Below are 26,340 nucleotides of genomic sequence, written 5' to 3' on the forward strand. Positions count from 1 at the left end.
ACTGGGTAACATAGAATAGGCAGGTTAAATATGCAGGTGGGATCCAGGTTCTTTCTCTTCTGAATTCCAGCCACAATTTCTAGTTCCTCTTTTATTGAGGTTAAAGGCCTTGTCTCTGTCATCTTGATTTTCAGCTTTTTGAAAGCAGAGAAGGTATATTGGCTTTCTTCTTTGTAACCTGTAAATATTGCTAAAACATGCCCATTTATGGTAGTTTGATTGCTCCATAGGGGGATCCTGGCAGCTAGGAGGGAAGACAGATTATGCTCTGTGTTTTTGTTTTTTCATCTCATGTGAATGGAACAGCATTTACACAAGGTAAGGTGAGCTGATGGAATGGATTTCTGCTGGGCACTACCAAGTTCTCACTGCTTACCGAACTCTGGAGCTTGTATGCATGAAGGGCCCGGTCCAGATCCACGGTTTTGGTAGTTGGAGCCACTTTGCCTCTGACACTGTGCACATAGTCATAGTGGTAGACAGCCTGGTGCAAAAGAAGCATTGTTAGAAACAAAGAGAATGGGAACCCAGGTCCCTCTTTAAAAAAAAATAACGGTAGCCTGCTTCCCTTTGCCTGGAGAACTCATCTGACATATTACTGTGACTTGTCCAATAGGATCAGAGCCAGGGTGTGGACACATGATCACACTGAGACGAGATGGCCCAGGCATAAGAAGAGGAGGGGTGGGCATTTTACCACTAGAAGTTCCAAAATAATAGGTCTCAATGTTTGCACTCACTGGCAGGATTTGATATTGACTTACCGACCTGTGGAGTTAATAAAGAAAGAGCAGCTTTGTGCCTGTCCTGCCTGCTGTGAATCAGGTGTCATAGTGGGTGCTTCCTTACGTCCCCATTTTATGCATCAGAATGGGAGGCTCAGATGGATTAAGTGCTTTTCATAAGCCTTATAGATAATGTGTGGTAGAGGCGGGACTGCACTCCACAACTCTAACTCCAGAGCCTGCTTGCTGCTTATTCTACCATAATTGGCTCTAATTTATTAAATGGCCTAGACGGAAATAAACTTGCTATGACACAGGGCACAAAAAACAATGCTGGAAGCGCTAAGGCACAAAGTTACTTCATAGACTCAGATCACCTACAGCTCCGCCCAAGCAAACTGCTTGAATGCATTAGGTTTCAGGAAACAATCACCAGCAGCATCTTCAGTGCTTTCAAACGCACCAACTCTGGTTTCCTAGTTAGAAAAGACGTGGCACTGCCTGGTCTATGGTTTTTGCCACCTCTGCTTGAGTGGTGGCCCTGCCTTTATTACTGTCCACTTAACTTCCCCAGAGAGCACTTACGTCACTTAGCTGTTTCCCACTTTTGACAGCCTGCACGTAGACTGGTGTATCTGTGACAAGCTTATAGTCATTCCTTGTTTTCAGCATGTGAGCTTTATACTTGATCTGCCGAGAGGAAGGAAACAAACCCATGTTGGACCATTCCTTATGCTTGAAACTGCTGGTTTTCATAGAGGGCTTGGTTGCTTTTAACTCATGAGATTTACATTCATCAGCACTTATTCAACAGACCGAGATGCATTTGAATTTTATAACAGTGTAACCAACACTTATATGGGGCTTCTAGAGTCTTCTAGGACACTTGATAACTACTCTTCTAGGAAAGTTTAAGCTTTCTTACTGAAATCCTCATTGCAATATTTAATTTGCCTGGAAAATCCTCTCTTTACAAATAGAGCTTGTCTATAGCATTGCAAATGCTAACAAATGACACTTTCCTAAAATGGCAATTAAATGCTTGTTAATATATCAAAAATAGCTTAAAATGTAGAAAGAGAAGCCGGTGGTCCCTTCTCTATCAGAGACGATGGCGTACCCGGACTGCACTGTTTAATAAGAATGCCATGTGCCTTCCTGAGAGATGGTTGCTCTGCTCCTAGCATCTTTCTCCAGCTCAGCCACCCCCCAGAGCTGGCCTGTGACAATGTCCCTATTTTACATAACCCCCGCTTAACTCTAGACTATGGAGAGATGGAAATATACTAAAGAACAAAACAAAGCAAACTCACATCATCACGTAGATCATAAGCATGCTTGGCATGGAGGATTTCAGGAGTGTCCCAGACGTAGCAACCAATGCCTTTCAGCCAGTTGAGGTCATCCTTGTACACAATCTAGAGGGTTTTGATAGAGAGGATCAGAAAAAAAAAATTGACCATAATAACTTAAACTCTAAAAACAGGTACATTCTAGACTCAGAAGCCTTTGTGGAATGAGGAGCAAAGGCATTATGCAAAGAGGCTCAGGGGAGCCACAGAAACATGGGTACACAGAGCCCTGCTTCCAGAGACAGCTCCGAAGTCAAGTCAGACACATGGACATATAGGGAAGAAATAGTGGGAAAAGGCTAAGGTAAAGAAATGCGTGAGTTTGCTGCTCTTCTGGGTGGGGCCGTGGGGCGGGGCCGTGGAGGGGTCCTTCTTAAGTCACAGGCTTACATCACTGATCTGATCTGTGACTTTCCTGACGTGATCATTGACTTTCAAGTCGGGGTGGCAAATCCATTCGTGGAGGTGCAGGCGGTAATCAATCTCGCTGACTTTCTTCTGAGAATCCTTGGCGGTAACCATCTCTACCATGTCGGGCACAATGTGGATTTTCATCTTGTTCTTTTCATAAACTGATCTGTACAAGCGCTGTCAAGTTAAAATCACATGCCAGTTATACAGGAAATTGTGCCAAGGCATCACAGCCATACATGAGAAGTCAGGCTAACCAACTCACAGCAAACAGTTGGGGGCAGGGTGGGGACTGGTATTTTCTGACATTTTCTATAGATTAATAGGGGAAATTAAAATAAAGCATTATAGCTGAAATAATATGTAGCTTCTTTACATGTGCACAGTCAGTGTCATATGCGTCGGTAAATAGAAAATGTTCAGGCTGGGCACGATGACTCACACCTGCAATCCCAGCACTGTGGGAGACTGAGGCAGGAGGATCGCTTGAGCCCAGGAGTTTGAGACGAGAGTGGGCAACATAGCGAGATTCCAATCGCTACAAAAAATTAAAACCTTAGCTGGGTGTGGTGGTGCATGCCTGTAGACTCAGTGACTCAGGAGGCTGAGGTGGGATGATTCCCGGAGCCCGAGAGGTAGAGGCTGCAGTGAGCTGTGATTGCACCACTGCCCTCCAGCTGGGGCAACAGAGTGAGACCTGTCTTAAAAAAAAAAGGCCGGGGGTGGGGGAGAGGAGAAGAAATGTTCCTATTAATAATACATGACGCGGTGGCTCACGCCTGTAATCCCAGCACTTTGGGAGGCCGAGGCGGGCGGATCACAAGGTCAGGAGATCGAGACCATGGTGAAACCCCATCTCTACTAAAAATAGAAAAAATTAGCCGGGCGCAGTGGCGGGCGCCTGTAGTCCCAGCTACTCGGGAGGCTGAGGCAGGAGAATGGCGTGAACCTGGGAGGTGGAGCTTGCAGTGAGCCGAGATTGCGCCACTGCACTCCAGCCTGGGCGACAGAGCGAGACTCCGTCTCAAAAAATAATAATAATAATAATAATAATAATACATGACTATTTTACTTGACTTAAATTTGAAGTAAGGTCTTTGGAGTTACCCTCATGTGTTGCATAACAATGTTTCAATCAAAAGATTATAATGCTGTGTTTTTACTGTACCTTTTCCATGTTTAGATACACAAATACTTGCCACTGTGTCACAGTTGCCTACAGTATTCAGTACAGTAACATGCTGTACAGGTTTGTAGTCTAGGAGCAATAGGCTATCCCATCTCGGTATGTGGAAGTGCACTCTATGATGTTAGCACGACAATGGAATCACATAACGAGCGGCACGTTTCTCAGAATGTATCCTAGTCGTTAAGGGGCGCATGGCTGTACTTACATCGATGTTAAGCTTGCCAACTCGGAGGCACCGTGCTGTGTTCGGATCATCGTCAACACTTCTTGGTAACGTATAAAGAGCTTTGAACTTTTCATATTCCTCCCGATATTTGACCTATAGAGAAAAAGTAGAAAGGAAGAAAGAGTTTTAGAGCGCAATGGATTTATATTGTTAAAACAGCCTGGCCGGGCGCGGTGGCTCAAGCCTGTAATCCCAGCACTTTGGGAGGCCGAGGCGGGCGGATCACAAGGTCAGGAGATCGAGACCACAGTGAAACCCCGTCTCTACTAAAAATACAAAAAATTAGCCGGGCGCGGTGGCGGGCGCCTGTAGTCCCAGCTACTCAGGAGGCTGAGGCAGGAGAATGGCCGGAACCCGGGAGGCGGAGCTTGCAGTGAGCCGAGATCGCGCCACTGCACTTCAGCCTGGGCGACAGAGCGAGACTCCGTCTCAAAAAAAAAAAAAAAAAAAAAAACAGCCTAAGACTTAACGGGAAAACTCGACTCTGAGATCCACCCAGCGCTGGGGACACCACTTCTCTGAGCTCATTTCTCCAACTGTACAGAGAGAGAGAGAGCAGTAGCACCTGCCACGAGGTTATCATGTGACTGAAATCAGACTGTAACAAAAGTACTTTGAAACCGTAGAGCACTATGAAATTTTAGTTGCTATTTTCAAAACTCCTATACCAATACTAGTACTTTTACTGCTACTACAAGCAATTCATTTTAAAGATTATGTAATTTAAAATATTCTCTTGTGGTAATGGCATGAGTGCAAGATTAAAACTGTGCTTAGGAATATCTTTGTTCTTAATAACTGAAAAGTCTGCTGCTAAGAAGACACAATCCTTGGATTTCAGTTTCTACAAGGCTTTCAAAAATACAGTGCAATCAACTTCTGTGGGATAACAATTAGTTCTTAACCCATGGTGCCTATTAATTGGTGTTCCATGATTATATAAACCCAGGTTAAGACAGAGACTAAGATCCAATCTCATAGCACACAATAATAAAATAATTCTTCCACAACTCCGAGACTGGCACCTCTGTAACAAAAGAGAGACGTTTGTATCAGTATTCCAGCAATGCTCTTCATTGACTGTAGACCAACCAACATTTCCACCAGATTTTTCCAAAACAGAAAATCAGCGTCTTACGTCTAATCTATTTCTCAGCTTCAAAGATGATAGAATGTAAAGACACCCTTTTAAAAACACACACACACACACAAAAAGCTTTTTCCTAAAATAAGGTCAGAATACTTCTTTTAAAGGATTAATTTCTCTATGTTTTGCCTTGCTCCAAAACCAACTTGCCAAGAATCTTGCCTCTGTAATTTTGTTCATGACTCAAGGAAAAAGCCTCTTTTGAGCTTTTTAAATCTTATCTATAAAACTTTTCTTCCAAAACGAAAAGTTTGCTCCTTTTTGCGGTCTTCCAAATAGAGTTGGGCCTGGGTAAAATCACATACCTTACTTTTTCCTCCAGGTAAAAATCAAATAATTCCATAGACTGTCTAATGAAGTTTATTTCTAAGCTGTGCATCTGTAAGTCCAGTAGAGTAGTGAAATCAATTTACTGAGTCACTAGCATTTAAATGAGTAGAACAGAATGGAAATGATCAGAGTGCACTGTCTCTAGTCTAGCAGTCACTGCTCTTCTGTGAGATATTTGTGCCAGAAGAAACTCACATAAACTTCAGGGGTGTGTATGTGTGTATGTGAACTTGAAATAAAAAATAAATTTCCCACTGTGAGCCCTGGTCAAAACATGTTTGAGAAATGCTGATTTAAAGTGTTACGTAAAATGTTCACAATTAAGAGATAAAGTCTCTAATTTTTCTGAAGGAGAACGGGGCTAAGAATTACAATAAAGCTTACAGGGAATTTTACAATTAAAGGTTTTACACAGACTTTAAACCAACAAAGATCAAAAGAGACAAAGAAGGGCATTACATAATGGAAAAGGGATCAATGAAACAAGAAGAGCTAACTATCCTAAATATATATGCACCCAACACAGGAGCACGCAGATTCATAAAACAAGTTCTTGGAGACCTACAAAGAGACTTAGACTGCAACACAACAATAGTGGGGGACTTTAACACCCCACTGTCAACACTAGACAGATCAACCAGACAGAAAATTAACAAGGATATCCAGGACTTGAACTCAGAATCTCTGGGACACATTTAAAGCAGTGTGTAGAGGAAAATTTATAGCACTAGATGCCCACAAGAGAAAGCAGGAAAGATCTAAAATCAACACCCTAACATCACAATTAAAAGAAGTAGAGAAGCAAGAGCAAACAAATCAAAAAGCTAGCAGAAGGCAAGAAATAACTTAAGATCAGAGCAGAACTGAAGGAGATTGAGACACAAAAAACCCTCCAAAAAAATGAATGAATCCAGGGGCTGTGTTTTTGAAAAGATCAACAAAATAGACCGCTAGCAAGACTAATAAAGAAAGAGAGAAGAATCAAATAGATGCAATAAAAAATGATAAAGGGGATATCACCACTGATCCCACAGAAATACAAACTACTATCAGAAAATACTATAAACACCTGTGCACAAATAAACTAGAAAATCTAGAAGAAATGGATAAATTCCTGGACACATACACCCTCCCACGACTAAACCAGGAAGAAGTTGAATCCCTAAATAGACCAATAACAGGCTCTGAAATTGAGGCAGTAATTAATAGCCTACCAACGAAAAAAAGTCCAGGACCAGATGCATTCACAGCCGCATTCTACCAGAGGTACAAAGAGGAGCTGGTACCATCCCTTCTGAAACTATTCCAAACAACAGAATAAAAGGGAATCCTCCCTAACTCATTTTATGAGGCCAGCATCATCCTGATACCAAAACCTGACAGAGACACAACAAAAACAGAAAATCTTAGGTCAATATCCCTGGTGAACATCAATGTAAAAATCCTCAAAAAAATACTGTTTTATGAAACCAAATTGAGCAGCACATCAAAAAGCTTATCTACCATGATGAAGTTGGCTTCATTCCTGGGATGCAAGCCTGGTTCAACATATGCAAATCAATAAATGTAATCTATCACATAAACAGAACCAATGACAAAAATCACATGATTATCTCAATAGATGCAGAAAAGGCATTCGTCAAAATTCAACAGCCCTTCATGCTAAAAACTCTCAATAAACTAGCTATTGATGGGACAAACCTCAAAATAATAAGAGCTATTTATAACAAACCCACAGCCAGTATCATACTGAAGGGGCAAAAGCTGGAAGCATTCCCTTTGAAAACTGGCACAAGATAGGGATGCCCTCTCTCACCACTCCTATTCAACATAATGTTGGAAATTCTGGCCAGGGCAATCAGGCAAGAGAAAGAAATAACGGGTATTCAATTAGGAAAAGAGGAAGTCAAATTGTCTCTGTTTGCGGATGACATGACTGTATATTTATAAAACCCCATCATCTCAGTCCAAAATCTCCTTAAGCTGATAAGCAACTTCAGCAAAGTCTCAGGATACAAAATCAATGTGCAAAAATCACAAGCATTCCTATATACCAATAACAGACAAACAGAGAGCCAAATCACAAGTGAACTCCAATTCACAACTGCTACAAAGATAATAAAATACCTAGAAATCAAACTTACAAGGGATGTGAAGGACCTCTTCAAGGAGAACTACAAACCACTGCTCAAGGAAATAAGAGAGGACACAAACAAATGGAAAAACATTCCATGCTCATGGATAGGAAGACTCAATATCATGAAAATGGCCATGCTGCCCAAAGTAATTTATAGATTCAATGCTATCCCCATCAAGCTACCATTGACTTTTTTCACAGAATTGGAAAAAACTAAAGCTGGAGGCATTACACTATCTGACTTCAAACTGTACTACAAGGCTACAGTAATAAAAACACCATGGTACTTGTCCAAAACAGATATATAGACCAATGGAACAGAACAGAGGTCTCAGAAATACCACCACATATCTATAATCACCTGATCTTTGACAAACCTGACAAAAACAAGCAATGGGAAGAAGACTCCCTATTTAATAAATGGTGCTGGGAAAACTGGCTAGCCATGTGCAGAAAGCTGAAACTGGATCCCTTCCTTACACCTTATACAAAAATTAACTCAAGATGGATTAAAGACTTACACAAAAGACCTAAAACCATAAAAACCCCAGAAGAAAACCTAGGCAATACCTTTCAGGACATAGGCATGGGCAAATACTTCATGACTAAAACACCAAAAGCAATGGCAACAAAAGCCAAAATAGACAAATGGAATCTAATTAAACTAAAGAGCTTCTGCACAGCAAAAGAAACTATCATCAGAGTGAACAGGCAACCTACAGAATGGGAGAAAATTTCTGCAGTCTCTCCATCTGACAAAAGGCTAATATCCAGAATCTACAAAGAACTTAAACAAATTTACAAGAAAAAAACAACCCCATGAGAAAGTGGGCGAAGGATATGAACAGATGCTTCTCAAAAGAAGACATTTGTGTGACCAACAAATATATGAAAAAATGCTCATCATCTCTGGTCATTAGAGAAATGCAAATCAAAACCACAATGAGATACTATCTCACGCCAGTTAGAATAGCGATCATCACAAAGTCAGGAAACAACAGATGCTGGAGAGGATGTGGAGAAATAGGAACACTTTTACACTGTTGGTGGGACTGTAAACTAGTTCAGCCATTGGGGAAGACAGTGTGGTGATTCCTCAAGGATCTAGAACTAGAAATACCATTTGACTCAGCAATCCCATTACTGGGTATATACCCAATGGATTATAAATCATTCTACCATAAAGACACGTGCACACGTGTGTTTATTGCAGCACTCTTCACCATAGCAAAGACTTGGAACCAACCAAATGCCCATCAATGATAGAATCGATAAAGAAAATGTGGCACATATACACCATGGAATACTATGCAGCCATAAAAAAGGATGAGTTCATGTCCTTTGCAGGGACAAGGATGAAGCTTGAAACCATCATTCTCAGCAAACTAACACAAGAACAGAAAACAAAACACTGTATGTTCTCACTCATAAGTGGGGGTTGAACAGTGAGAACACATGGACACAGGGAGGGGAACATCACACACTGGGTCCTGTCAGGGAATAGGGGGTTAGGGGAGGGATAGCATTAGGAGAAACACCTAATGTAGATGATAGGTTGATGGGTGCAGCAAACCACCATGGCACATGTATACCCATGTAACAAACCTCCATGTTCTGCACATGTACCCCAGAACCTGAAGTGTAAGAAACCAAAACAAAACACTCACACACAAAAAGGTTTTACTCAAGAGCATTAATGGTTAGAGGACGTATGACCTTCTGCTATATTTAAACAGATCATGAGATTTAGGGTTTGTTTGTTTTACAATTATGTTTATATCTAAGAAAAGTTCTACTTAAAGAAGGAGAATTAAACATTTTTAAAATGTTTTCTATTTCATTGCTATAAAATAATTTATATTAACTGGGGATGGTATAATAACCAGTTATCATATTCACTGGTTTATTTTTGCCCTACATCCATGTAATTCTATTGAAAAGGTCTATTTTTGTAGGTTGTATTATGTCTTCAGCCCATCCTTACTTCTGGCTTTAGCAGAGATTATCATGTGCAGACAGGCAGCCTGAAAGGTCACATCCTGTCCTCCTTGCGAGTGCTTGTGATTCTCTCCAGGCAGCAGAGAGAGAGAGAGAGAGAGAGGCAGTGAGTACATAGACTCTAATGACTGAGCATTTGGAATTATTTCCTGGACATGCCCACTGGAATGCCAGGGGTACTTCTCGACAACGCATGAATCAGCCTGAAAGATTCTTGGAGTGGAGAGCAGGGGAGGGTGGGAAAGCTGTCATGTTTTTGCTTGACTTACATGGCTGGCCAGATGCTTCTGGTTCTTGGCGTGTGTCAGGGACAAGGTGCTGGAAGGCAGGATGTAGCTGGTGGCTTTCACTCTATCCCAGGCCTCCTTGTACAGGTTCTGCAGGAATTAAAGACCTTCTTGTGAATATGGGAAAATGCATCTGGTTGGCTTCTGAGTAGCAGGTTTTCCTTCTGTTTCTGTCCTTCTCACACACTCCCTACTAACTCCCAGGACTCCTTTTAAGGTGGGGCTTATTTAATTGTACCTACTAGAATTTTATGAGGTAAAGTAGGATTGAAGGTCCAGGAAACCATAGAAAAGCCTTTGGTGATAGAGTGTCCATCCCATTTATTCTCTTCCTGTCTCAGAAGGGGGAAAGGTGGCTCATATATAGGAAGGGGAAAAAAACTCAACTCACACTGCTGTAAAGATTCTTCAGGTTTCTGGTTCTGTCAGAATCCACTGTTTCCAGAACTGTTGTGTATTTGTCCTTAATCTGATGATAATTTTCTTTATATTTCACCTATAGACAAGCAACAATAGGTTATTTACCTCTGTTGTTTCAAAAGACATAAAGACAAGAAATAGTTTGTCCCTGGAAGAGGAGTATAGGAAGACGCACCTCACTGGCATTAATGCCACTCTGAACAGCAGTCACATAGACGGGTGTGTCTGTGACCAGATTATAGTTCTGTAGATTTTCTTTACCTGCTGCTGTATATTGTAGCTGTGAAGAAAAACAAAAGTCACCACAAATGGTAACATACAGGTCTGTTACCAGTTTTAGCTGCATGTGCCAACTTAGATGTGCCTTTATTTCTGGATTTCTGCTTTAATCCTAACAAACAGGCTGGCGTTCTAGAGTCCTGCAGACTTTGTATGGCTGCCAGAATGAATAGTTTCTCTTGACCAAGACTGGGGTCGAGATTTTGGCCATTTTGTTGCCTTTTCCATGCCTATCCTCCATCCCTGACAGCAGCCCCTCACTTTCAACATTCTATTACAACTGCCCCATCAGAGCTGAACCACATGCTGAAAAGTCTTCCAGATACTGATTTTTTTCCTCCAAAACTTGTCTACCTGTAATCAAAGGATACTTCTACCTCCTACTCTCTGCAAGTTAACCTGATCAACTAAGGTACAGATGCTTGAGAGTAGTCCACTAGGAAACACCTCCCAGATAAACTTTTGTTATGAATGTGCACTGCCTTAAACCAAAGCAGAGATTCAGACTGGGAAGATCCAACCCCAGAGCGGGCCACTAGAAGAGCTTTGCTTGGGAGAGGAGGGGCTTTGGTCAGTTAGAGCCTACACTGTTACAGCAGCTTTCTCAGCCTGCCCATGAACCCACTGACACCACCATGGATTCTGATGACCCATGGAGAGCCAGTCCTTCTAGGAAGGTGGCTCACCTGACTCTGAAGGTCGTATGATTTCTTGGCATGGAGGATTTGGGGTGTATCCCAAACGTAGCAACCAATGCCTTTCAACCAATTCAGGTCATCTTTATACACATTCTGCAAGAAAGAGAGAACAATGAAATGTGGAAGGTATTCTGAATTTACAATTGAGCATTTGATAATTTCCTGTCAGCCGCTGGCTGTGCTTCTTGCTTAGAAGACATAGGGTAGGCCTCTCACCAGCTGGAAGGTCTTTAATTCCCAAGCCTAAAGAAGCTTGAGAGCAATATCAAAGTCTGAGTTTAGTGTTAAACCAATTAAATATTTAACACATGTGTCCAATGGCTTAGGGTGGATTCTTATACCAAAATGTGGTTACTCATGCCACTTTGTGTTGAGAAGCAGCAAGATTTATGAATACAGTGACAACGGGAGCATGGCAGCCAGGGTTGGGGGGTAGCCAAGACAGAGTCATGGAAACTGTAGCTAAGTCAAGCTTCAGAAAGGACATCATACATCACTCAAGATCTCCTGGGCGTTTCGGACACGTATAACATTGGGTTCTTCCGGAAGAGACGTCCACTGGTGGAAATAGTGTCGATACTCCAGGTCACTGAGGATGTACTGGCACTTTTTAGCCAGCACGTGATTCATCATGTCATTGGGGATATGAACATTTGCTTTGGTATCCTCATAATGTTTTCTGTAGTTCAACTAACATGTTTTAAAGACAAAAATAAGAAAGGGATTTAAATGTAAATTATTCAGATCAATCTCTTTTAGATCCTTATTTCCCATTTAGATCAGTACCTCTAGAATAAACTAAGGTTAAAAAAATTATACTTTAATATATTCTTCTTCTTTTGAAATTTCCCATCCTTTTTTTTAATTTTCTTTTTTTGAGATGGTGTCCTGCTCTGTTGCCCAGACTGGATTACAATGGTGTGATCTCCACTCACTGCAACTGCTGCCTCCTGGGTTCAAACAATTCTCATGCCTCAGCATCCCAAGTAACTGGAATTACAGGCATGCACCACAATGCCCAGCTAATTTTTGTATTTTTAGTAGAGATGAGGTTTCACCATGTTGGCCAGGCCAGTCTCAAACTCCTGACCTCTGGTGATCCACCTGCCTTGGCCTCCCAAAGTGCTGGGATTACAGGCATGAGCCATTGCACCTGGCCTGAAATTTCCCATCCTTTTATAACACAGGGTAAATAGTGACCCTGATGCTTTTTCCTTTTCTTAACACAAAGCAGTCACAGTGTTTAATAGTCAGGGAGAAAGTGGCAGGGAAGAAGCACACAGCCACTAAGAGTCCACAGGCTGACTGGCAGGAAGGACTCTATGTTACTCCATTTCCCAGCTAACCTGAACCAAAGGGCAAGTTATAAATATGCAGACACGACAACACACTTACGGGGCACAAATCCCGTGTTAAAGTGGACGTTTACTTACCGCACTCCTCATCTGTTGGAAATCCAGACAGTGAACCACACCAGGAAATTCACCGATCACTTTTCCAGCCAAGTAGTGACCTTTCTGCTTCTCATATGTCTCTTTGTATTTAAGCTGTAAAGTGGGTTCAACATTGAGAATCGCTGGAGTTTCCTAACCAGTCCCTTGATCCCCAGTAAAGACTCTCAAACTTAGGAGAGGAAAAGGTCATACTGACCTCACTGTTCACCAGATCGGCATGCTTGGCTCCAACAATGGGAATGTAGCGCTCATCCAGGGTGTAGCCATAGGCCTTGGTGCCCTCCCATGCCCCTTTATACAGTATCTAGAACAAAGAAATACATGGCAACAATACATTTCTTACAAAAGAAAACTTTCAACTTCTTTCAGATACCACTAAAAGAGTTGGTTAAATTAAGGTGAAACGTATGTTCAAGGCAAGGCTAAAATCTTTATCTATAGCCGTTAGTGTGTCTACCTAGAACAGGGCAGTTATTTGGTTTATTGCAAATCAAACTTACAGACTCTAGGCATTTTATTTTATTTTTTATTTTATTTTATTTTTATGTTTTTTGAGACGGAATCTTGCTGTCCCCCAGGCTGGAGTGCAGTGGCGTGATCTTGGTTCACTGCAACCTCCGCCTCCTGGGTTCAAGAGATTCTCCTGTCTCAGCCTCCCGAGTAGCTGGGATTATAGGCATGCACCACCACACCTGGCTAATTTCTGTATTTTTCATAGAGACGGGGTTTCGCCATGTTGGCCAAGCTGGTCTCGAACTCCTGACCTCAGGTGATCCACCCGCCTCACCCTCCCAAAGTGCTGGGATTACAGGCGTGAGCCACCATGCCCGGCTGACTCTAGGCATTTTATAAGAGTTGACTATATCTGTGGTCCTAGTAAAAGTGACAAGAAATTTGTACACAGGGAGAGAACTGGCAAAGATTCTTTCCCAGGCCACACGTGCGCACCATCGGCCTCCTTTAAATTAACTGAATGAAATTTTGGAGAGCAAGTTTTCCTCTTGTTGGCTAGAGATGCTGATGCATGATTACTAAAGAGGGACCAGACTTTCCTCCCTTTTCTCTATTGGTAGGTGCTGAATCCTATGTGCATCCAGAGCACTTGTTAGATTATTATTCTATCAATTTAAGTCTGTTCCCTCACTTGTATGAGCTCTTGAAGGCTTGTCTCATTGAGCTTTAGCCTCTCATTGCCTCCTACAGATCCTGGCACATCAGAGGAGCTCAAAAACACCAGCCGAATAAGTACTATTTGCCTTGAATACCATGCTACTTCTAATACACAAGACTAAGTGCAATGGGAAAATAAATAATAGGTTGCCTTATAAGTTCAGCAGTTGACAAAATCAGCCAAGCATATGAATGCAACAAGGGCTTCAAATTAGAAACTGAGTGGTTATTACATGAAAGAGAACTCACAGTGCTGTAGAGTTTTCCCATGTCTCTGGAGTGGGAGATATGTGGTGTGTCTGGTGAAAACGTGTACTTGCCCTTTGCTTTATTAAATGTTTCTTTATATTTTACCTAAGGAGAGAAAACCAAATCTTTTATTACTATAAGCGTATATTACATTTTTATAAGATTACCTAGAAACATAATCAGTCCACGTTTAGAGATTAAAACTAACCAACTGGTTGAATTTTAGTCCATTTTAGCTAAAACAATAGAATAATTTGGATAGGAATATAGATACCTAAAAGTGAATACAATTTACCACCTGCTAGTGACTTTTAAGACATACCCTCCAAAGATGATCTTAGAATTTACCACCTCCCAATTTGTTTTTACAAGCAATTATCTAAAGTTAAGCTGATCCACCCAATGATATATAATTTACTCCCCAGTCTGTGCACTTCAGCCTGCACAAAGCAAACTTACATCACTTTGATTGACAGAATTAATCTTGGCTAAAACAATCTCTGGAGGATCCACCACACTTGTAAAGTTAGGATAGTTGTCAAGGGCATTTTTCTTATATTTGATCTGTAAAGAAATGGAGACAATTAAGACAGGTCCACCACCACAGGTTATCTACCTGCACATGGCAGGTAGGAGGGCAGGCATTAGGTTAGAAGGAGAACAGGCTTTGCATACCTGATTCATCATTTCCTGGTTCTTAGTAACCCTCACATGGTCCACAGAATCCAGGGGGATCCAGCCAATGCCTCGGAGCCACTCTAGGTCAGCTTTGTAGATATTCTGAGAGCAGGAAGAGAGGTATAATGGAGGAATAAATGACTGAGACACAGGCTTACAGAGGGCAGGTTACAATTTTTTCAAAAGCTTTTAAAGGATTTCTCTCTAGTAGTTGTCTCATTCATTCAATTGTGATTTCACCTGAGCAATATTTCTTGAGGCTATTACTGTGCATGAGGCACTATGCTTGGTGCTTTGATGAGTAAGTATAAAGAAGGAGTCTAGGAGTCGAGATAAGTCATTTATAAAGCAAGAAGTGCTATTAGATCAAGTGTTCAAATGCTATTGGAGTTGAGGGGAAGGGGCTGTTATTTTCTGCTATTGTCGTAAGAAAAGGCTTACCAAGGAGGTTGTACTTTTAGATGGATTTGGTACATTTAGTCACGTAGAAGTATGTGGGGGCATTTAGACTAAATGAGGGAAACTACACAAGTAAATGTTCATGTATTGGGCAGGGGGAGTCATCCCCTGGGTCCCAGCCAAACCTATTCTTGCCCTTACGCCTTCAAGCACCTGGATTCTCCCAGCCTACTTGACACGAAAATAAGAGGAGTTGCTATTCTGATTAAAGTTCCACAACTGCCATTTTGCTGCAGCAACCAGTGAGGTTGGATGTTCAAGTTCAACATCTTTGCTGCAGCAGTCTTTGACTTCCAGGTTCCCTTTTGTTAATGATGAGAAGACCCAGGTAGCATTAGCTTCTCTGGGCACCTAAGCAACTAAGTTGATGCATCAAGTTACTATTCTGCACATACTGAAGGCTGGTGGCAGGTAGAGATCTTGATTCAGGTATCAGTGGGAGGTAGGTTATGTCTTATTCTCTATCCTAGCTTTACCAAAGCTCTGCATGAGGCATACTGGGCCCTCGTGCAACTTAATCAGTATTTCATTTCTCTTTTGCTTTGGGAACAACTTCATCAATGCCTCGAGGAATGAGATGCTTGGCAAAGCAGGAATAGGGCATGCTTAGGTCTTTAACTGTGCTTATCACCTAATATTGTCAAAACCTCAACTCATTCTCAATTCCCACCCAAGCCAATTATTATTTTCAATCAGCTGATACTTTTCCATGTGAATGTGAGTGAGGAGTTGCTGATGGCCAAAATGGTACAAAAGCAGATTTTTAAAAAAATTGATTGAAAGGTATTCAGAAATGCAGTCAGTAGGCAAACCAATCAATCCATCACTGCTCCTGATCTTTCTCTACTTCATATCCAGCCTCAATTCCCTTCGGGAACAAATTATCTGTGGCCTCAAATTTCAAGCACTTGTGGATCTGGGATGTTGCTCCTCATTCTCAGAGTGTACCATGAGTTTCTAGATAATGAAGAAACAAAAATCACTTACATCGCTCTGTAGGTCATAGGCCTTTCTTGCCTGAATAACATCATTCTGGTCAGGATGACACGTCCATTGGTGCAAGTAATTACGGTAGTCAATATCACTGACAAGGGTCTGCCCCTCCTTGGCGGCCAAGACTGACTTCATATCAGCAGGTATATTGATTTTGGCCTTTGTTTTGTGATAGTCCTCTTTGTATAGTCTCTCATTCTGAATCTGGCCTGCATGCTCAAACCAAACCAGCTTAGGGTCATCTCTCATCGTCGGGACACCAACATAATGACCTTTTTGCTTCACATGGTCAGCTCTGTATTTCAGCTGGTGAGAAGAGAAGTGTAAATTCCATCAGTTTTGACAAGCACACAAGGCAGAGGGGGCTTGACCATCTACTAAGGGATATCAGCAAATTCAGCCCCCCAGATTTTTGTTTGATATCCACCCCCAACTCTGAGAACAAATAATAAAAAGCGTTGAAATAAATCCATGTGAAGAAACACCTATTTAAAAATAGAAAAATATTCTGCTGAGATAGCCCTAAAAATGATAAAAATAAATTTTAAAAAATAAAAATAGAGAAAAAACATATACTTGTTCTCTGATTCTGACAATAGTTTTATTCGAAGGCCTAAAGATTTTAGGAAGGGCAGAGAATATAAGAAAAAGTAAATAATTTGAACAATTGCTTTTAAAGAAGCCAAGGGGGTGGTGGGGGGAGGTGGTGAAGAAAGAAGAAAGCCCATGGAAGAAAGATCAAAAAGGGAGCAGGTACTCCAACCATCACCAAGCCTGGCCAGGTCTGCCACACTGAAACTGAACACCTTGAAGGTGCTATCTCTGCCTTCAGCATAACTGGAATCCCTGGGAGCAAGGTCCCACTTTTGCAAAATGCACTCCCATCAGGATATATTACCTCACTCTGAACGTCACTGGAGTGATGGGCATGAACAAATGGCACAGCATCTGGAGGCAAAATGTAACCTGTGGCTTTTTGTCTCTCCCAGCCTTCCTTGTAGAGATACTGAAAGACAGAGCCACAGTAAAGGGTTGAAATGAGGAGTCAGAAGGGAGGGGTAAGTTGTGTACATAATCATCCTACAGTTCCATTAAGGCCCTCCACTCGTACACAAATACAAGGCATCTGGGTGAAACCCATACCTGGTCCAGTATCCTGGCAGCCTCCTGGGCAGTGTGCAGCAGGGGAGTTTCTGTGAGGGTGTACTTTGATTTGGTGTCATTCCAGTCTTTTCGGTATTTAATCTAAAAAAAAAAAAAAAAAAGAGAGGCAAGGGGGCAAGTTACTTATTAAGAAAACATCATGTTGTCCAAGCAATTGTTAGCATCCATCATTTTAATGATTAAAATCTGTATTTCAGATTATTGCATGTTGAGTGTAAGTAGATGGAAAAGCTTTGGAAGTGATATCTGCCTGATGGTGAGATTTAAAACAGCCATATACTTACATCATCAAGGATCTCGCCACTTTGTTTCGCTGTCACATAATCAACTCTATCATCCACAGGCGTAAAGTTGAGAGTTTCTATTTTTGTGCGATATTTTTTCTATGGGAAAGAAAGCAGCTTTTAGATAGTTGTAATTCCTGGACGTGTGTGAACTGAGAAAGATACACTAAATTTAGGGTCCTTCTCTACTAGAAACATACAGTGCCATATTTGAATGGCGTCTTCTTGGGAATTTGGCTTTCTTTTTAGCATTTTATTTTTTAAACAAATGGATCAGCCTCTTATGCCTCCCACAGATTTTAAAGTAGGAAGTTTGCTTAGCTCTCAAAGTTATATAATGTATCATTATGTGTATCGCAATGCACATTTTTCCAATGGGACAAACGTTTCCCAAATATATTGCTATTGCTGACAAAAAGATTTTTCCATTTACACAATGCCAAGAATCAGTGAATGTCCTGGATATATTATGGATGTGGTCCCATAATGTGATAGGGACAGTACATTTTCAAAAATATATATATCCAGTTTAAATCACAGCCATTGAAATGGTTAAGACTGCTGATATTAGATGACTATATTTTAGTTTGTGCATTTTGTCACTTTCTTGGGAAATGTACTGAATGTCAGGGTAAAATCTTGGAATACCTCACTGAAGATATCCGCGGCATGTTTGGCGTGATTGACGGACACGGAGTCATTTGGCATCCACCCAATTCCACGCAACCATTCCAAGTCAGCCTTGTAAACATTCTGTGAAAACAAGGCCAGAATGAGTTCAGCAACCCTGGTCATGTAGTCCTAGTTAGGCTGTCCATTAGTCTGATGAAGAAATACAATGTAAATGCTATATAAGCCAAGGAGGACATACTCAAGCAGCCACGCAGGTAATGTAAGAAAATTCATTAGGCGGCCAGGCAGTGTGACAAACTATAGCATATATTTTTATTTAAAAGGGGTTATCCTTGATTCTGTTCTGGTTATTGTTACTAAGGGATAATTCAGAGCTGCGTCCTCTGAATTTCCAAGGGAAATGGGAAATTCGACATTTGTACACAAAAATTTTTGGATTTTAAAATCTTGGCAACTTAGTTCAAAATTTCTAAACACTGTATCAATTTAAAAAAGCATGTCTGTGCCTACATCCTGTCCATGGGCTGCCAATATTTTACTGGATATAAGCTTCTATTGCTGTCTAAATTCTACAGAAGAAATATTTTCACAGTTTTCTTTAATCTGATACAATTAAGACCTGTATTCATACTACCATTTATCTCTTGATATAAAGTCTAGGTCCTTATTGGATTTGGCGATTTTGATACCATACTATAAGGTTTCACTAATATTAAATTCTTGGTGTTATGAAGTTGTAAAATGATGACAAAAGGGTTTAGTGTCATAAACTCTCTGGGATTCATGGCAAACTGAGAAGAGTTCATTCCCAAATGCAGCCCACTCACATCGCTCTGCAGTTCGTAGGCCTTCTTGGCCTGAATCACATCGTTCTGGTCGGGCATGCAGGTCCACTGGTGCAGGTAATTGCGGTAATCCACGTCACTGACCAGAGCCTGGGAATTTTTAGAGTGCAGGACGGAAAGCATGTCCGCAGGGCTCTGGATCTTGGCCTTCCATTTGGCCCAGTCCAGCCGGTACTCTCGTTCATTCTGGAGCTTGTCAGCTATGAGGGCCCAGCGGATCTTGTTGTCATCCCTGGCTGTGCGGGTGCCCACATAGTGTCCCTTCTGCTTCTCATGGTCAAGCTTGTATTTATACTGGAGATGCAAAAATAAAGCAGATGGGTCACAGCATGTCCTCTCGATGCACCTAGGGCATTGGCTGAAAAAAAACTGAGAAGTTGAAAAAGGCCACTCACGTCACTGGCAATCTCCCTGGAGGCCTTGGCAGCCTGGATGGGGATGGCATCCAGCCGGACATCGCAGCCTGCCTTCATTTCATCCCAGCCCTCACGGTAAAGTTTCTGAAAAGGAGAAAAATAAGATATCATCCTAGATTCAAATTTACCAATACCTTCAGTGGCTCAGGTGGAATTCATATCACAGGGGCAAAGTTTTGAAGTCCAAGGACTTGAGAGCAGTTAAAGAAGAGAATAGGTGAGAATTGTTCTATGCACCATGTCCTGGAACATGTAATGGTGTCTGGAGTCCAAAGGTCTGGGCTTGACAATCTCCATTCTTTTGTTTTTATTATTTTTAATGTTTTATATTTTATTTTTATGGGTACATAGTAGGTATATTTCTAGGGTGCATGAGATATTTTGATGTAGGCATACAATGGGTAATAGTCACATCAGGGTAACTGGGTACCCACCACCTCAAGCATTTATCAAGTCTGTGTTATAAACATTTCAATTATACTCTTTTTTCTTTTTTTTTGAGATGGAGTTTCACGCTTGTTGCCCAGGCTGGAGGGCAATGGTGCGATCTCGGCTCACCCCAACCTCTGCCTCCCGGGTCCAAGCCATTCTCCTTCCTCCACCTCCCGAGTAGCTGGGATTACAGGCATGCGCCACCAGGCCCGGCTGATTTTGTATTTTAGTAGAGACGGGGTTTCTCCATGTTGGTCAGGCTGGTCTCAAACTCCCGACCCTCAGGTGATCCGCCTGCCTTGGCCTCCCAAAGTGCTCCAATTATACTCTTTCAGTTATTTTCAAATGTACAATAAATTTTAAACTGGAATGATAGCCTTGAAGTAGTTGCTCATGCTTCATAATCTCGTTAATAAAAAGGGTTTGGCTTTGTTTTCTTGTGTCAGTGTATTGGTAACATTGGGATAACTTTAGACATTAGAATTTCTTTAATGCAGTAATTCAATTTATCTCAAATTCAGTTCAGTTTTGTAACCTTCAGAATTGTAAACTTTTTACATTTGTGGGTTTTTTTCAATATGGCTTTTTTGATCTTATGTGATTAATGATCCTTATCATTTGGTAATGTTAGATCTTCCGCTGAAGCATGATTGGATGTAACAGCTATTCTTTTGGTTTTAAAGAGAAGTTAACTAAAGTAGTGACTGATTTACAAGTATTTAAAAAATGTATGTAAGCATATGTTAACATTTTCATGGATACATTGTGTATTAACAAATAACAGAAAGACTCAGAAATAATAGTAATTTAAATATATAATTCACAAATCATGCCTATCAGTAGGGGAGCTTCCACAGCACAGAAAGAAGTGGATTTTAATTAGTGACAGTTTTGTAGATTTTGCATGTCTGAAAAATGAGTGCTCAAATTTTATCCTTGTAAGCAAGGACAAGTTTTATATGAATTTTCAACCAAGCTTTGTATAAATTTTAATTGGGACTATTTTGACAATTGACTTGTTTTCTGCACAGAAGAAAAAATATTCTCCTTATTAAAATATATGAGAAGGGCTGGGTGCAGTGGCTCATGCCTGTAATCCCAGCACTTTGGGAGGCCGAGGCAGGTGGATCACTTGAGGTCAGGAGTTTGAGACCAGCCTGGCCAACATGGTGAAACCTTGTCTCTACTAAAAATACACAAATTAGCTGAGTGTGGTGGCACATACCTGTAATCCTAGCTACTAGAGATGCTGAGGCAGGAGAATCGCTTGAACCCGAGAGGCAGAAGTTGCAGCGAGCTGAGATTGCACTACTGCACTCCAGCCAGGGTGACAGAGCGAGACTCCCTCTCAAAAAATAAATAAATAATTAATTAAACTAGAAAATAGTTAATGCAAACATGTATTATGTTATCTTTTTATTTTTTGTTTTCATTCTATTTTATTATGCATATTTTTACACTACTTTTCTTATGTAATACTTTTTAATATGTATATACACATATACACATATATATTCATATGTATATTCATATATATACATTTGACAGAGTCTTGCTCTGTCACCTAGGCTAGAGTGCAGTGGCACGATCTCGCTGCAACCTCTGCCTCCTGGGTTCAGACGATTCTTGTGCCTTAGCCACCCAAGTAGCTGGGATTACAGGTGAGCCGCCACTATGCCTGGCTAATTTTTCTATTTTTAGTGGAGATGGGGTTTCACAACATTGGCCAGGCTAGTCTCGAACTTCTGGCCTCAAGTGATCTACTCTCCTCGGCCTCCCGAAGTGCTGGGATTGCAGGCACGAGCCACCATGCCCAGCCAAATATATATACATTTTTAACTATTAAAAAAAAAAAAAAAAAAAGCCTGGGGCCTAAGACTCAATTTTTTCAACTACTAACTTTGAGAACATGGGAAAATTTCTCAACTTTTAAAAGTCTCAATTTACCATCTGATAAAAACAAAATAACAATATCTTACTCATGTAGTGAGCATGAAGATTAAATGAATCATTTTAACGTGAATTTGCTTTGTTACCCATAAAATCACATACAAATATTCTGCTAAAGTTGTGCTTTCTAAAGGATGGCAGCAGTTTTAAATTGTGCGTTTAATCAAGATTACAGTAATGGTGATACACGTGTAAAGAAAATGTCTGTGCAGTTTGGTTAGCATTCAAATGGGATGTTTGATTTCTTTCAAAATAGAAGTCATTCTCATTAATATCTAAATAAAGTTAATTTACTTTTAGCATAATTTTGAATATTAGTCTTGCTCATATAGTCTCAATGGTAAAGTTCTGGTGTTTTCAGCTGAGAAATTCATCATGCAAAAGAGAGCATATGAGACTTTCCAGAATTCTCCTGCCACAGATGCCTATGGATTAGGTGGGAAGAGGCATCTGTACTGCAATGAAGAACTGACTATCCCTTGATTCAGCCTCTTGACAAGAATGCACTGCACCATGACATTGATATCTGGTCCAAAAGAGAAAATACATCAGTGCCCTAAAATTGTATTTTCTTCTTAAACATTGGAAAAAATTAGTCCCCAGGTGGCTCATTATACTAGAATTTATAGAGCTGTTTGGCACATAGTGAGGAATCTTTGCTGGCAGCCTCCTTCTATCACAAAGACATATTATTCTTTTGAAAGCACGCAAATTTTCAGGCCTTGGCAAATTGCACTAAGGTCATACTATTCTACACACAAGCAATTTCTGTGATCCATGAAGGTGGTATCTTCCTTGAACTTCCTTGAATTGTGTAGCCAGCCACGTAACTGGATTATCTTGTACTCACAAATAGGTTTTTTTTTTTTTTCCAGTTGATTCTCTTCCTTTTTTAAGGCTTAAAATAACTTCTTCTGCAAATAATGATAATTTGGCCTCTTTCTTTCCAATATTTATCTTCTGTTCTTACTCTTTTTGTTTGTTTGTTTGTTTGTTTGTTTTTGAAGACAGAGTCTCACTCTGTCACCCAGGCTGGAGTGCATTGGTGTGATCTCGGCTCACTGCAAGCTCTGCCTCCGGGGTTCACGCCATTCTCCTGCCTCAGCCTCCTGAGTAGCTGGGATTACAGGCGCCCACCACCAAGCCCGGCTAATTTTTTGTATTTTTGGTAGAGACGGGGTTTCACCGTGTTAGCCAGGATAGTCTCAATCTCCTGACCTCATGATCTGCCTGCCTCAGCCTCCCAAAGTGCTGGGATTACAGGCGTGAGCCACCGCGCCGGGCATGTTCTTACTCTTGAGTAATTATATTAGCATCGATGAGAGGCTCACTCACTTAGCCAATACTTACAGCAAATGTTAAATAACGATGATGTTAGGGGGCATCCTCATTTTAATCCTGATATGAACAAGAAGTTTGGTCACTGAGGATGAGTTGGGCTTTGATTTGAGATTTATTTTTCAGTCATGTCAAGAAAATATTCACTTATTCTTTCTTAACTAAGATTTTATTTTTAAAAAATAAGAATGGGTATTGGATTTTGTCAGATGCCATTTAAATCTAATAAAATGAGCTTTTTCTTCTTGTTCTATGGCACTATTAGGTCTCTGACTATGGGGCCCTCTTGGCATTCCTGCATAAACCCCAGTTGACTGTATCATATCACTTTAATGTAATGCTGAATTTGGTTTATTAATATTTAAGATTCCCCCCATTACTATTGGTCTACAGTTTAAATTTTATTTATTTATTTATTTATTTATTTGAGAGAGGGTCTTGCCCTGTCTCCCAGGCTAGAGTGCAGTGGCATGATTATGGCTCACTGTAGCCTCTTCCTGCTGGGCTTAAGCAAGATCCTCCCACCTCAGCTTCCCAAGTAGCTGGGACCACAGGTGCACATCACTGTGCCCAACTAATTTATTTTTTATTTTCTTGCAGAGATGGGGTCTCCCTATGTTGCCCAGGCTGGTCTGGAACTCCTGGGCTCAAGCCTTGGCCTCCTAAAGTGCTGGGATTATAGGCATGAACCACCATGCCCAGCCGGTCTATAGTTTTTAATTTGTGACACTATCTTTGAAAAGTTCTGGTAATTGCAATGGATTTCCTTCTTTTACTAGGCTCCTGGTAATTTATTTGTAGAAGTTTTGAAATCATCAAGGGGACTCTGACATTTGAAAGTAGGAAGGAAAGTGTTTAAATGCTCTCCTTAATTTCTTAATTAAGAAACCTCTTAATTTCTTGCTATATGTTTTTTTTTTTTCCTTGGGTCAATTTTGGTCATTTATAATTTTCTAGAAAACCCCCATAGATCCATGTTTTAGAATTAATTCATATATTTTTGCAAAGAATTATAATTATTGGCTGGGCGCAGTGGCTCACGCCTGTAATCCCAGCACTTTGGGAGGCCGAGGCGGGTGGATCACGAGGTCAGGAGATCGAGACCATCCTAGCTAACACAGTGAAACCCCGTCTCTACTAAAAATACAAAAAATTAGCCGGGCGTAGTGGCGGGTGCCTGTAGTCCCAGCTACTCGGGAGACTGAGGCAGGAGAATGGTAAACCCGGGAGGCGGGGCTTGCAGTGAGTCAAGATCGTGCCACTGCACTCCAGCCTGGGCGACAGAGCAAGGCTCCGTCTCAAAAAAAAAAAAAAAAAAAGAATTATAATTATTTTGAGTTTATCTGAGTCTATCATTAATTCTCCTTTCTTGTTTGTGCATCTCTTCATTCCTCTTTCACCTTCTTTGTCCCCTTATTCACAAAGGACAACCAAGAAGACTTTTGTCATGAAGATATTGACTCACCAGTAACTGGCCTTCCCAGTGAATCACCAGGGATCTCTTCTTTGCCTCAGTCCTAGTCAAGGGCTGACTGCAAGGAGCCTTCCCCACCCCACCAAGGCCATCTTCCCTCCCTTCCATGGTCATAGTATAGCCCTGACTGGGTAACTTTCCAGACAAAAGAGTCTGTTGTGGTACTTACATTGCTCACATTAAGAGCATTTGCTCTAGCGAGGTTAATTTCTGGAGTATCTGGCATTATGTGGACTGAAGTTTTATCCTTGTCCCAAACCTCTCTGTACTTTGGCTGTGGAAAGAAACAATAACAACAAGATTACTTCAAAATTTCATGTCACTAGTCCCAGTACACAACTTTAATTTTCTTTTGGATTTGATCTAAAACCTTTTCACGTTAGGGCAAAGATTTCTGGAATCTTTTCACATAAGTTACTCAAATTTGGCATAAGATTTGTATTATTTCCTTTTATTAATACTTTGAGTTTTTCCTTAAAATTAATAAGCAAACCAAGACAATACTGTCAGTATTACTTAATAAAACTTTTGTTATTAACAAAGTTATTACTATTCTAAAATAGATTACCAGGTTTATTATTTCTCATGTATTTATGGCATGTTCAATTTTAACAGAAAAAAACTAACTTACAATACTAATATTTTCAGCATTTGATTTAGCAAGGACCACATCAGGTGTGTCTACAATGCTTGTGTACTTAAGGTTCACCACAGGCGTCCGATAGACACTGTCACAAAGGATCTCCTGGGCATTTTTGACTCTCAATACTTCAGGAGACCCTTGGGGCATCCAGCCAATGCCACGCAACCACTCCAAGTCAGCCTTGTAGAGGGCCTGAAAAAGAAAACATAGGTAGAAGCAGGGTTTGTGTTTTGTTGTGTATGTGTGTGGTAAAATGACAGTTTTTATGTTATATATATATATATACACACACACACACGTGTATATCATAAAAAATATATATAACATAAAAGATATACATATATAAAACATAAACATATATATATATATTTTTTTTTTTGAGACAGAATCTCATTCTGTCACCCAGGCTGGAGTGCAATGGCATGATCTCGGCTCACTGCAACCTCCGCCTCCCGAGTTCAAGCAATTCTCCTGCCTCAGCCTCCCTAGTAGCTAAGACTACAGGCACATGCCACCACGCCTGGTTAATTTTTGTATTTTTTTTAGTAGAGACAGAGTTTCACCATGTTAGCCAGGCTTGTCTCAAACCCCTGACCTCAGGTGATCCGCCCGCCTTGGCCTCCCAAAATGCTGGGATTACAAGAGTGAGCCACTATGCCAGGCCTCTTATATTTTATCTTCCACAAACAATAATTAAAACAGAGCACTAGCCTGGCAAACATAATTCCTCAAATGCACAATGGCATTTTATTTTGCTTGGTTTTCTGTGGCAAGGGTCTGTGGGAAGTGCCCACATGCATTCTAAAAGGCAAAGTGATGCAGAAGCAGCTCTCTGAGGGAGTGCATGGAAGACTTTTGAATAATATTTAGGCAATCATCATACCATTACCAATGTGGACTTGAAAGCAACAATAATGCACTTTCTAGTAAGTTCTCCACACAGCAGCCAGAATGATCTT

The 26,340-nt window shown here is 40.8% G+C and overlaps 1 protein-coding gene across 17 annotated transcripts in view; it reads right to left on the reverse strand.

The window, feature by feature from the left end:
* LOC105492667 (nebulin) overlaps positions 1-26,340 on the reverse strand; it is a 224,230-nt gene that overhangs the window by 66,699 nt on the left and 131,191 nt on the right. For all 17 annotated transcript variants that reach the window (XM_071072745.1, XM_071072760.1, XM_071072759.1 and 14 more), the window contains exons 90-113: positions 25,370-25,573; positions 24,908-25,012; positions 19,524-19,628; positions 19,111-19,422; positions 18,299-18,403; positions 17,651-17,749; positions 17,346-17,447; positions 17,101-17,208; positions 16,197-16,508; positions 14,748-14,852; positions 14,532-14,636; positions 14,073-14,177; positions 12,850-12,957; positions 12,633-12,746; positions 11,692-11,889; positions 11,188-11,292; positions 10,398-10,502; positions 10,194-10,298; positions 9,785-9,892; positions 3,883-3,996; positions 2,468-2,665; positions 2,039-2,143; positions 1,311-1,415; positions 377-484 (exon numbers count right to left, since the gene is read on the reverse strand). In XM_071072745.1, the coding sequence (XP_070928846.1) occupies positions 377-484; positions 1,311-1,415; positions 2,039-2,143; positions 2,468-2,665; positions 3,883-3,996; positions 9,785-9,892; positions 10,194-10,298; positions 10,398-10,502; positions 11,188-11,292; positions 11,692-11,889; positions 12,633-12,746; positions 12,850-12,957; positions 14,073-14,177; positions 14,532-14,636; positions 14,748-14,852; positions 16,197-16,508; positions 17,101-17,208; positions 17,346-17,447; positions 17,651-17,749; positions 18,299-18,403; positions 19,111-19,422; positions 19,524-19,628; positions 24,908-25,012; positions 25,370-25,573 (3,240 nt within the window). The remainder of the gene's footprint in view (positions 1-376; positions 485-1,310; positions 1,416-2,038; positions 2,144-2,467; positions 2,666-3,882; positions 3,997-9,784; positions 9,893-10,193; positions 10,299-10,397; positions 10,503-11,187; positions 11,293-11,691; positions 11,890-12,632; positions 12,747-12,849; positions 12,958-14,072; positions 14,178-14,531; positions 14,637-14,747; positions 14,853-16,196; positions 16,509-17,100; positions 17,209-17,345; positions 17,448-17,650; positions 17,750-18,298; positions 18,404-19,110; positions 19,423-19,523; positions 19,629-24,907; positions 25,013-25,369; positions 25,574-26,340) is intronic.

Source organism: Macaca nemestrina, chromosome 11 (genome assembly GCF_043159975.1).
Source record: "Macaca nemestrina isolate mMacNem1 chromosome 11, mMacNem.hap1, whole genome shotgun sequence".
Lineage (NCBI taxonomy): Eukaryota > Metazoa > Chordata > Mammalia > Primates > Cercopithecidae > Macaca > Macaca nemestrina.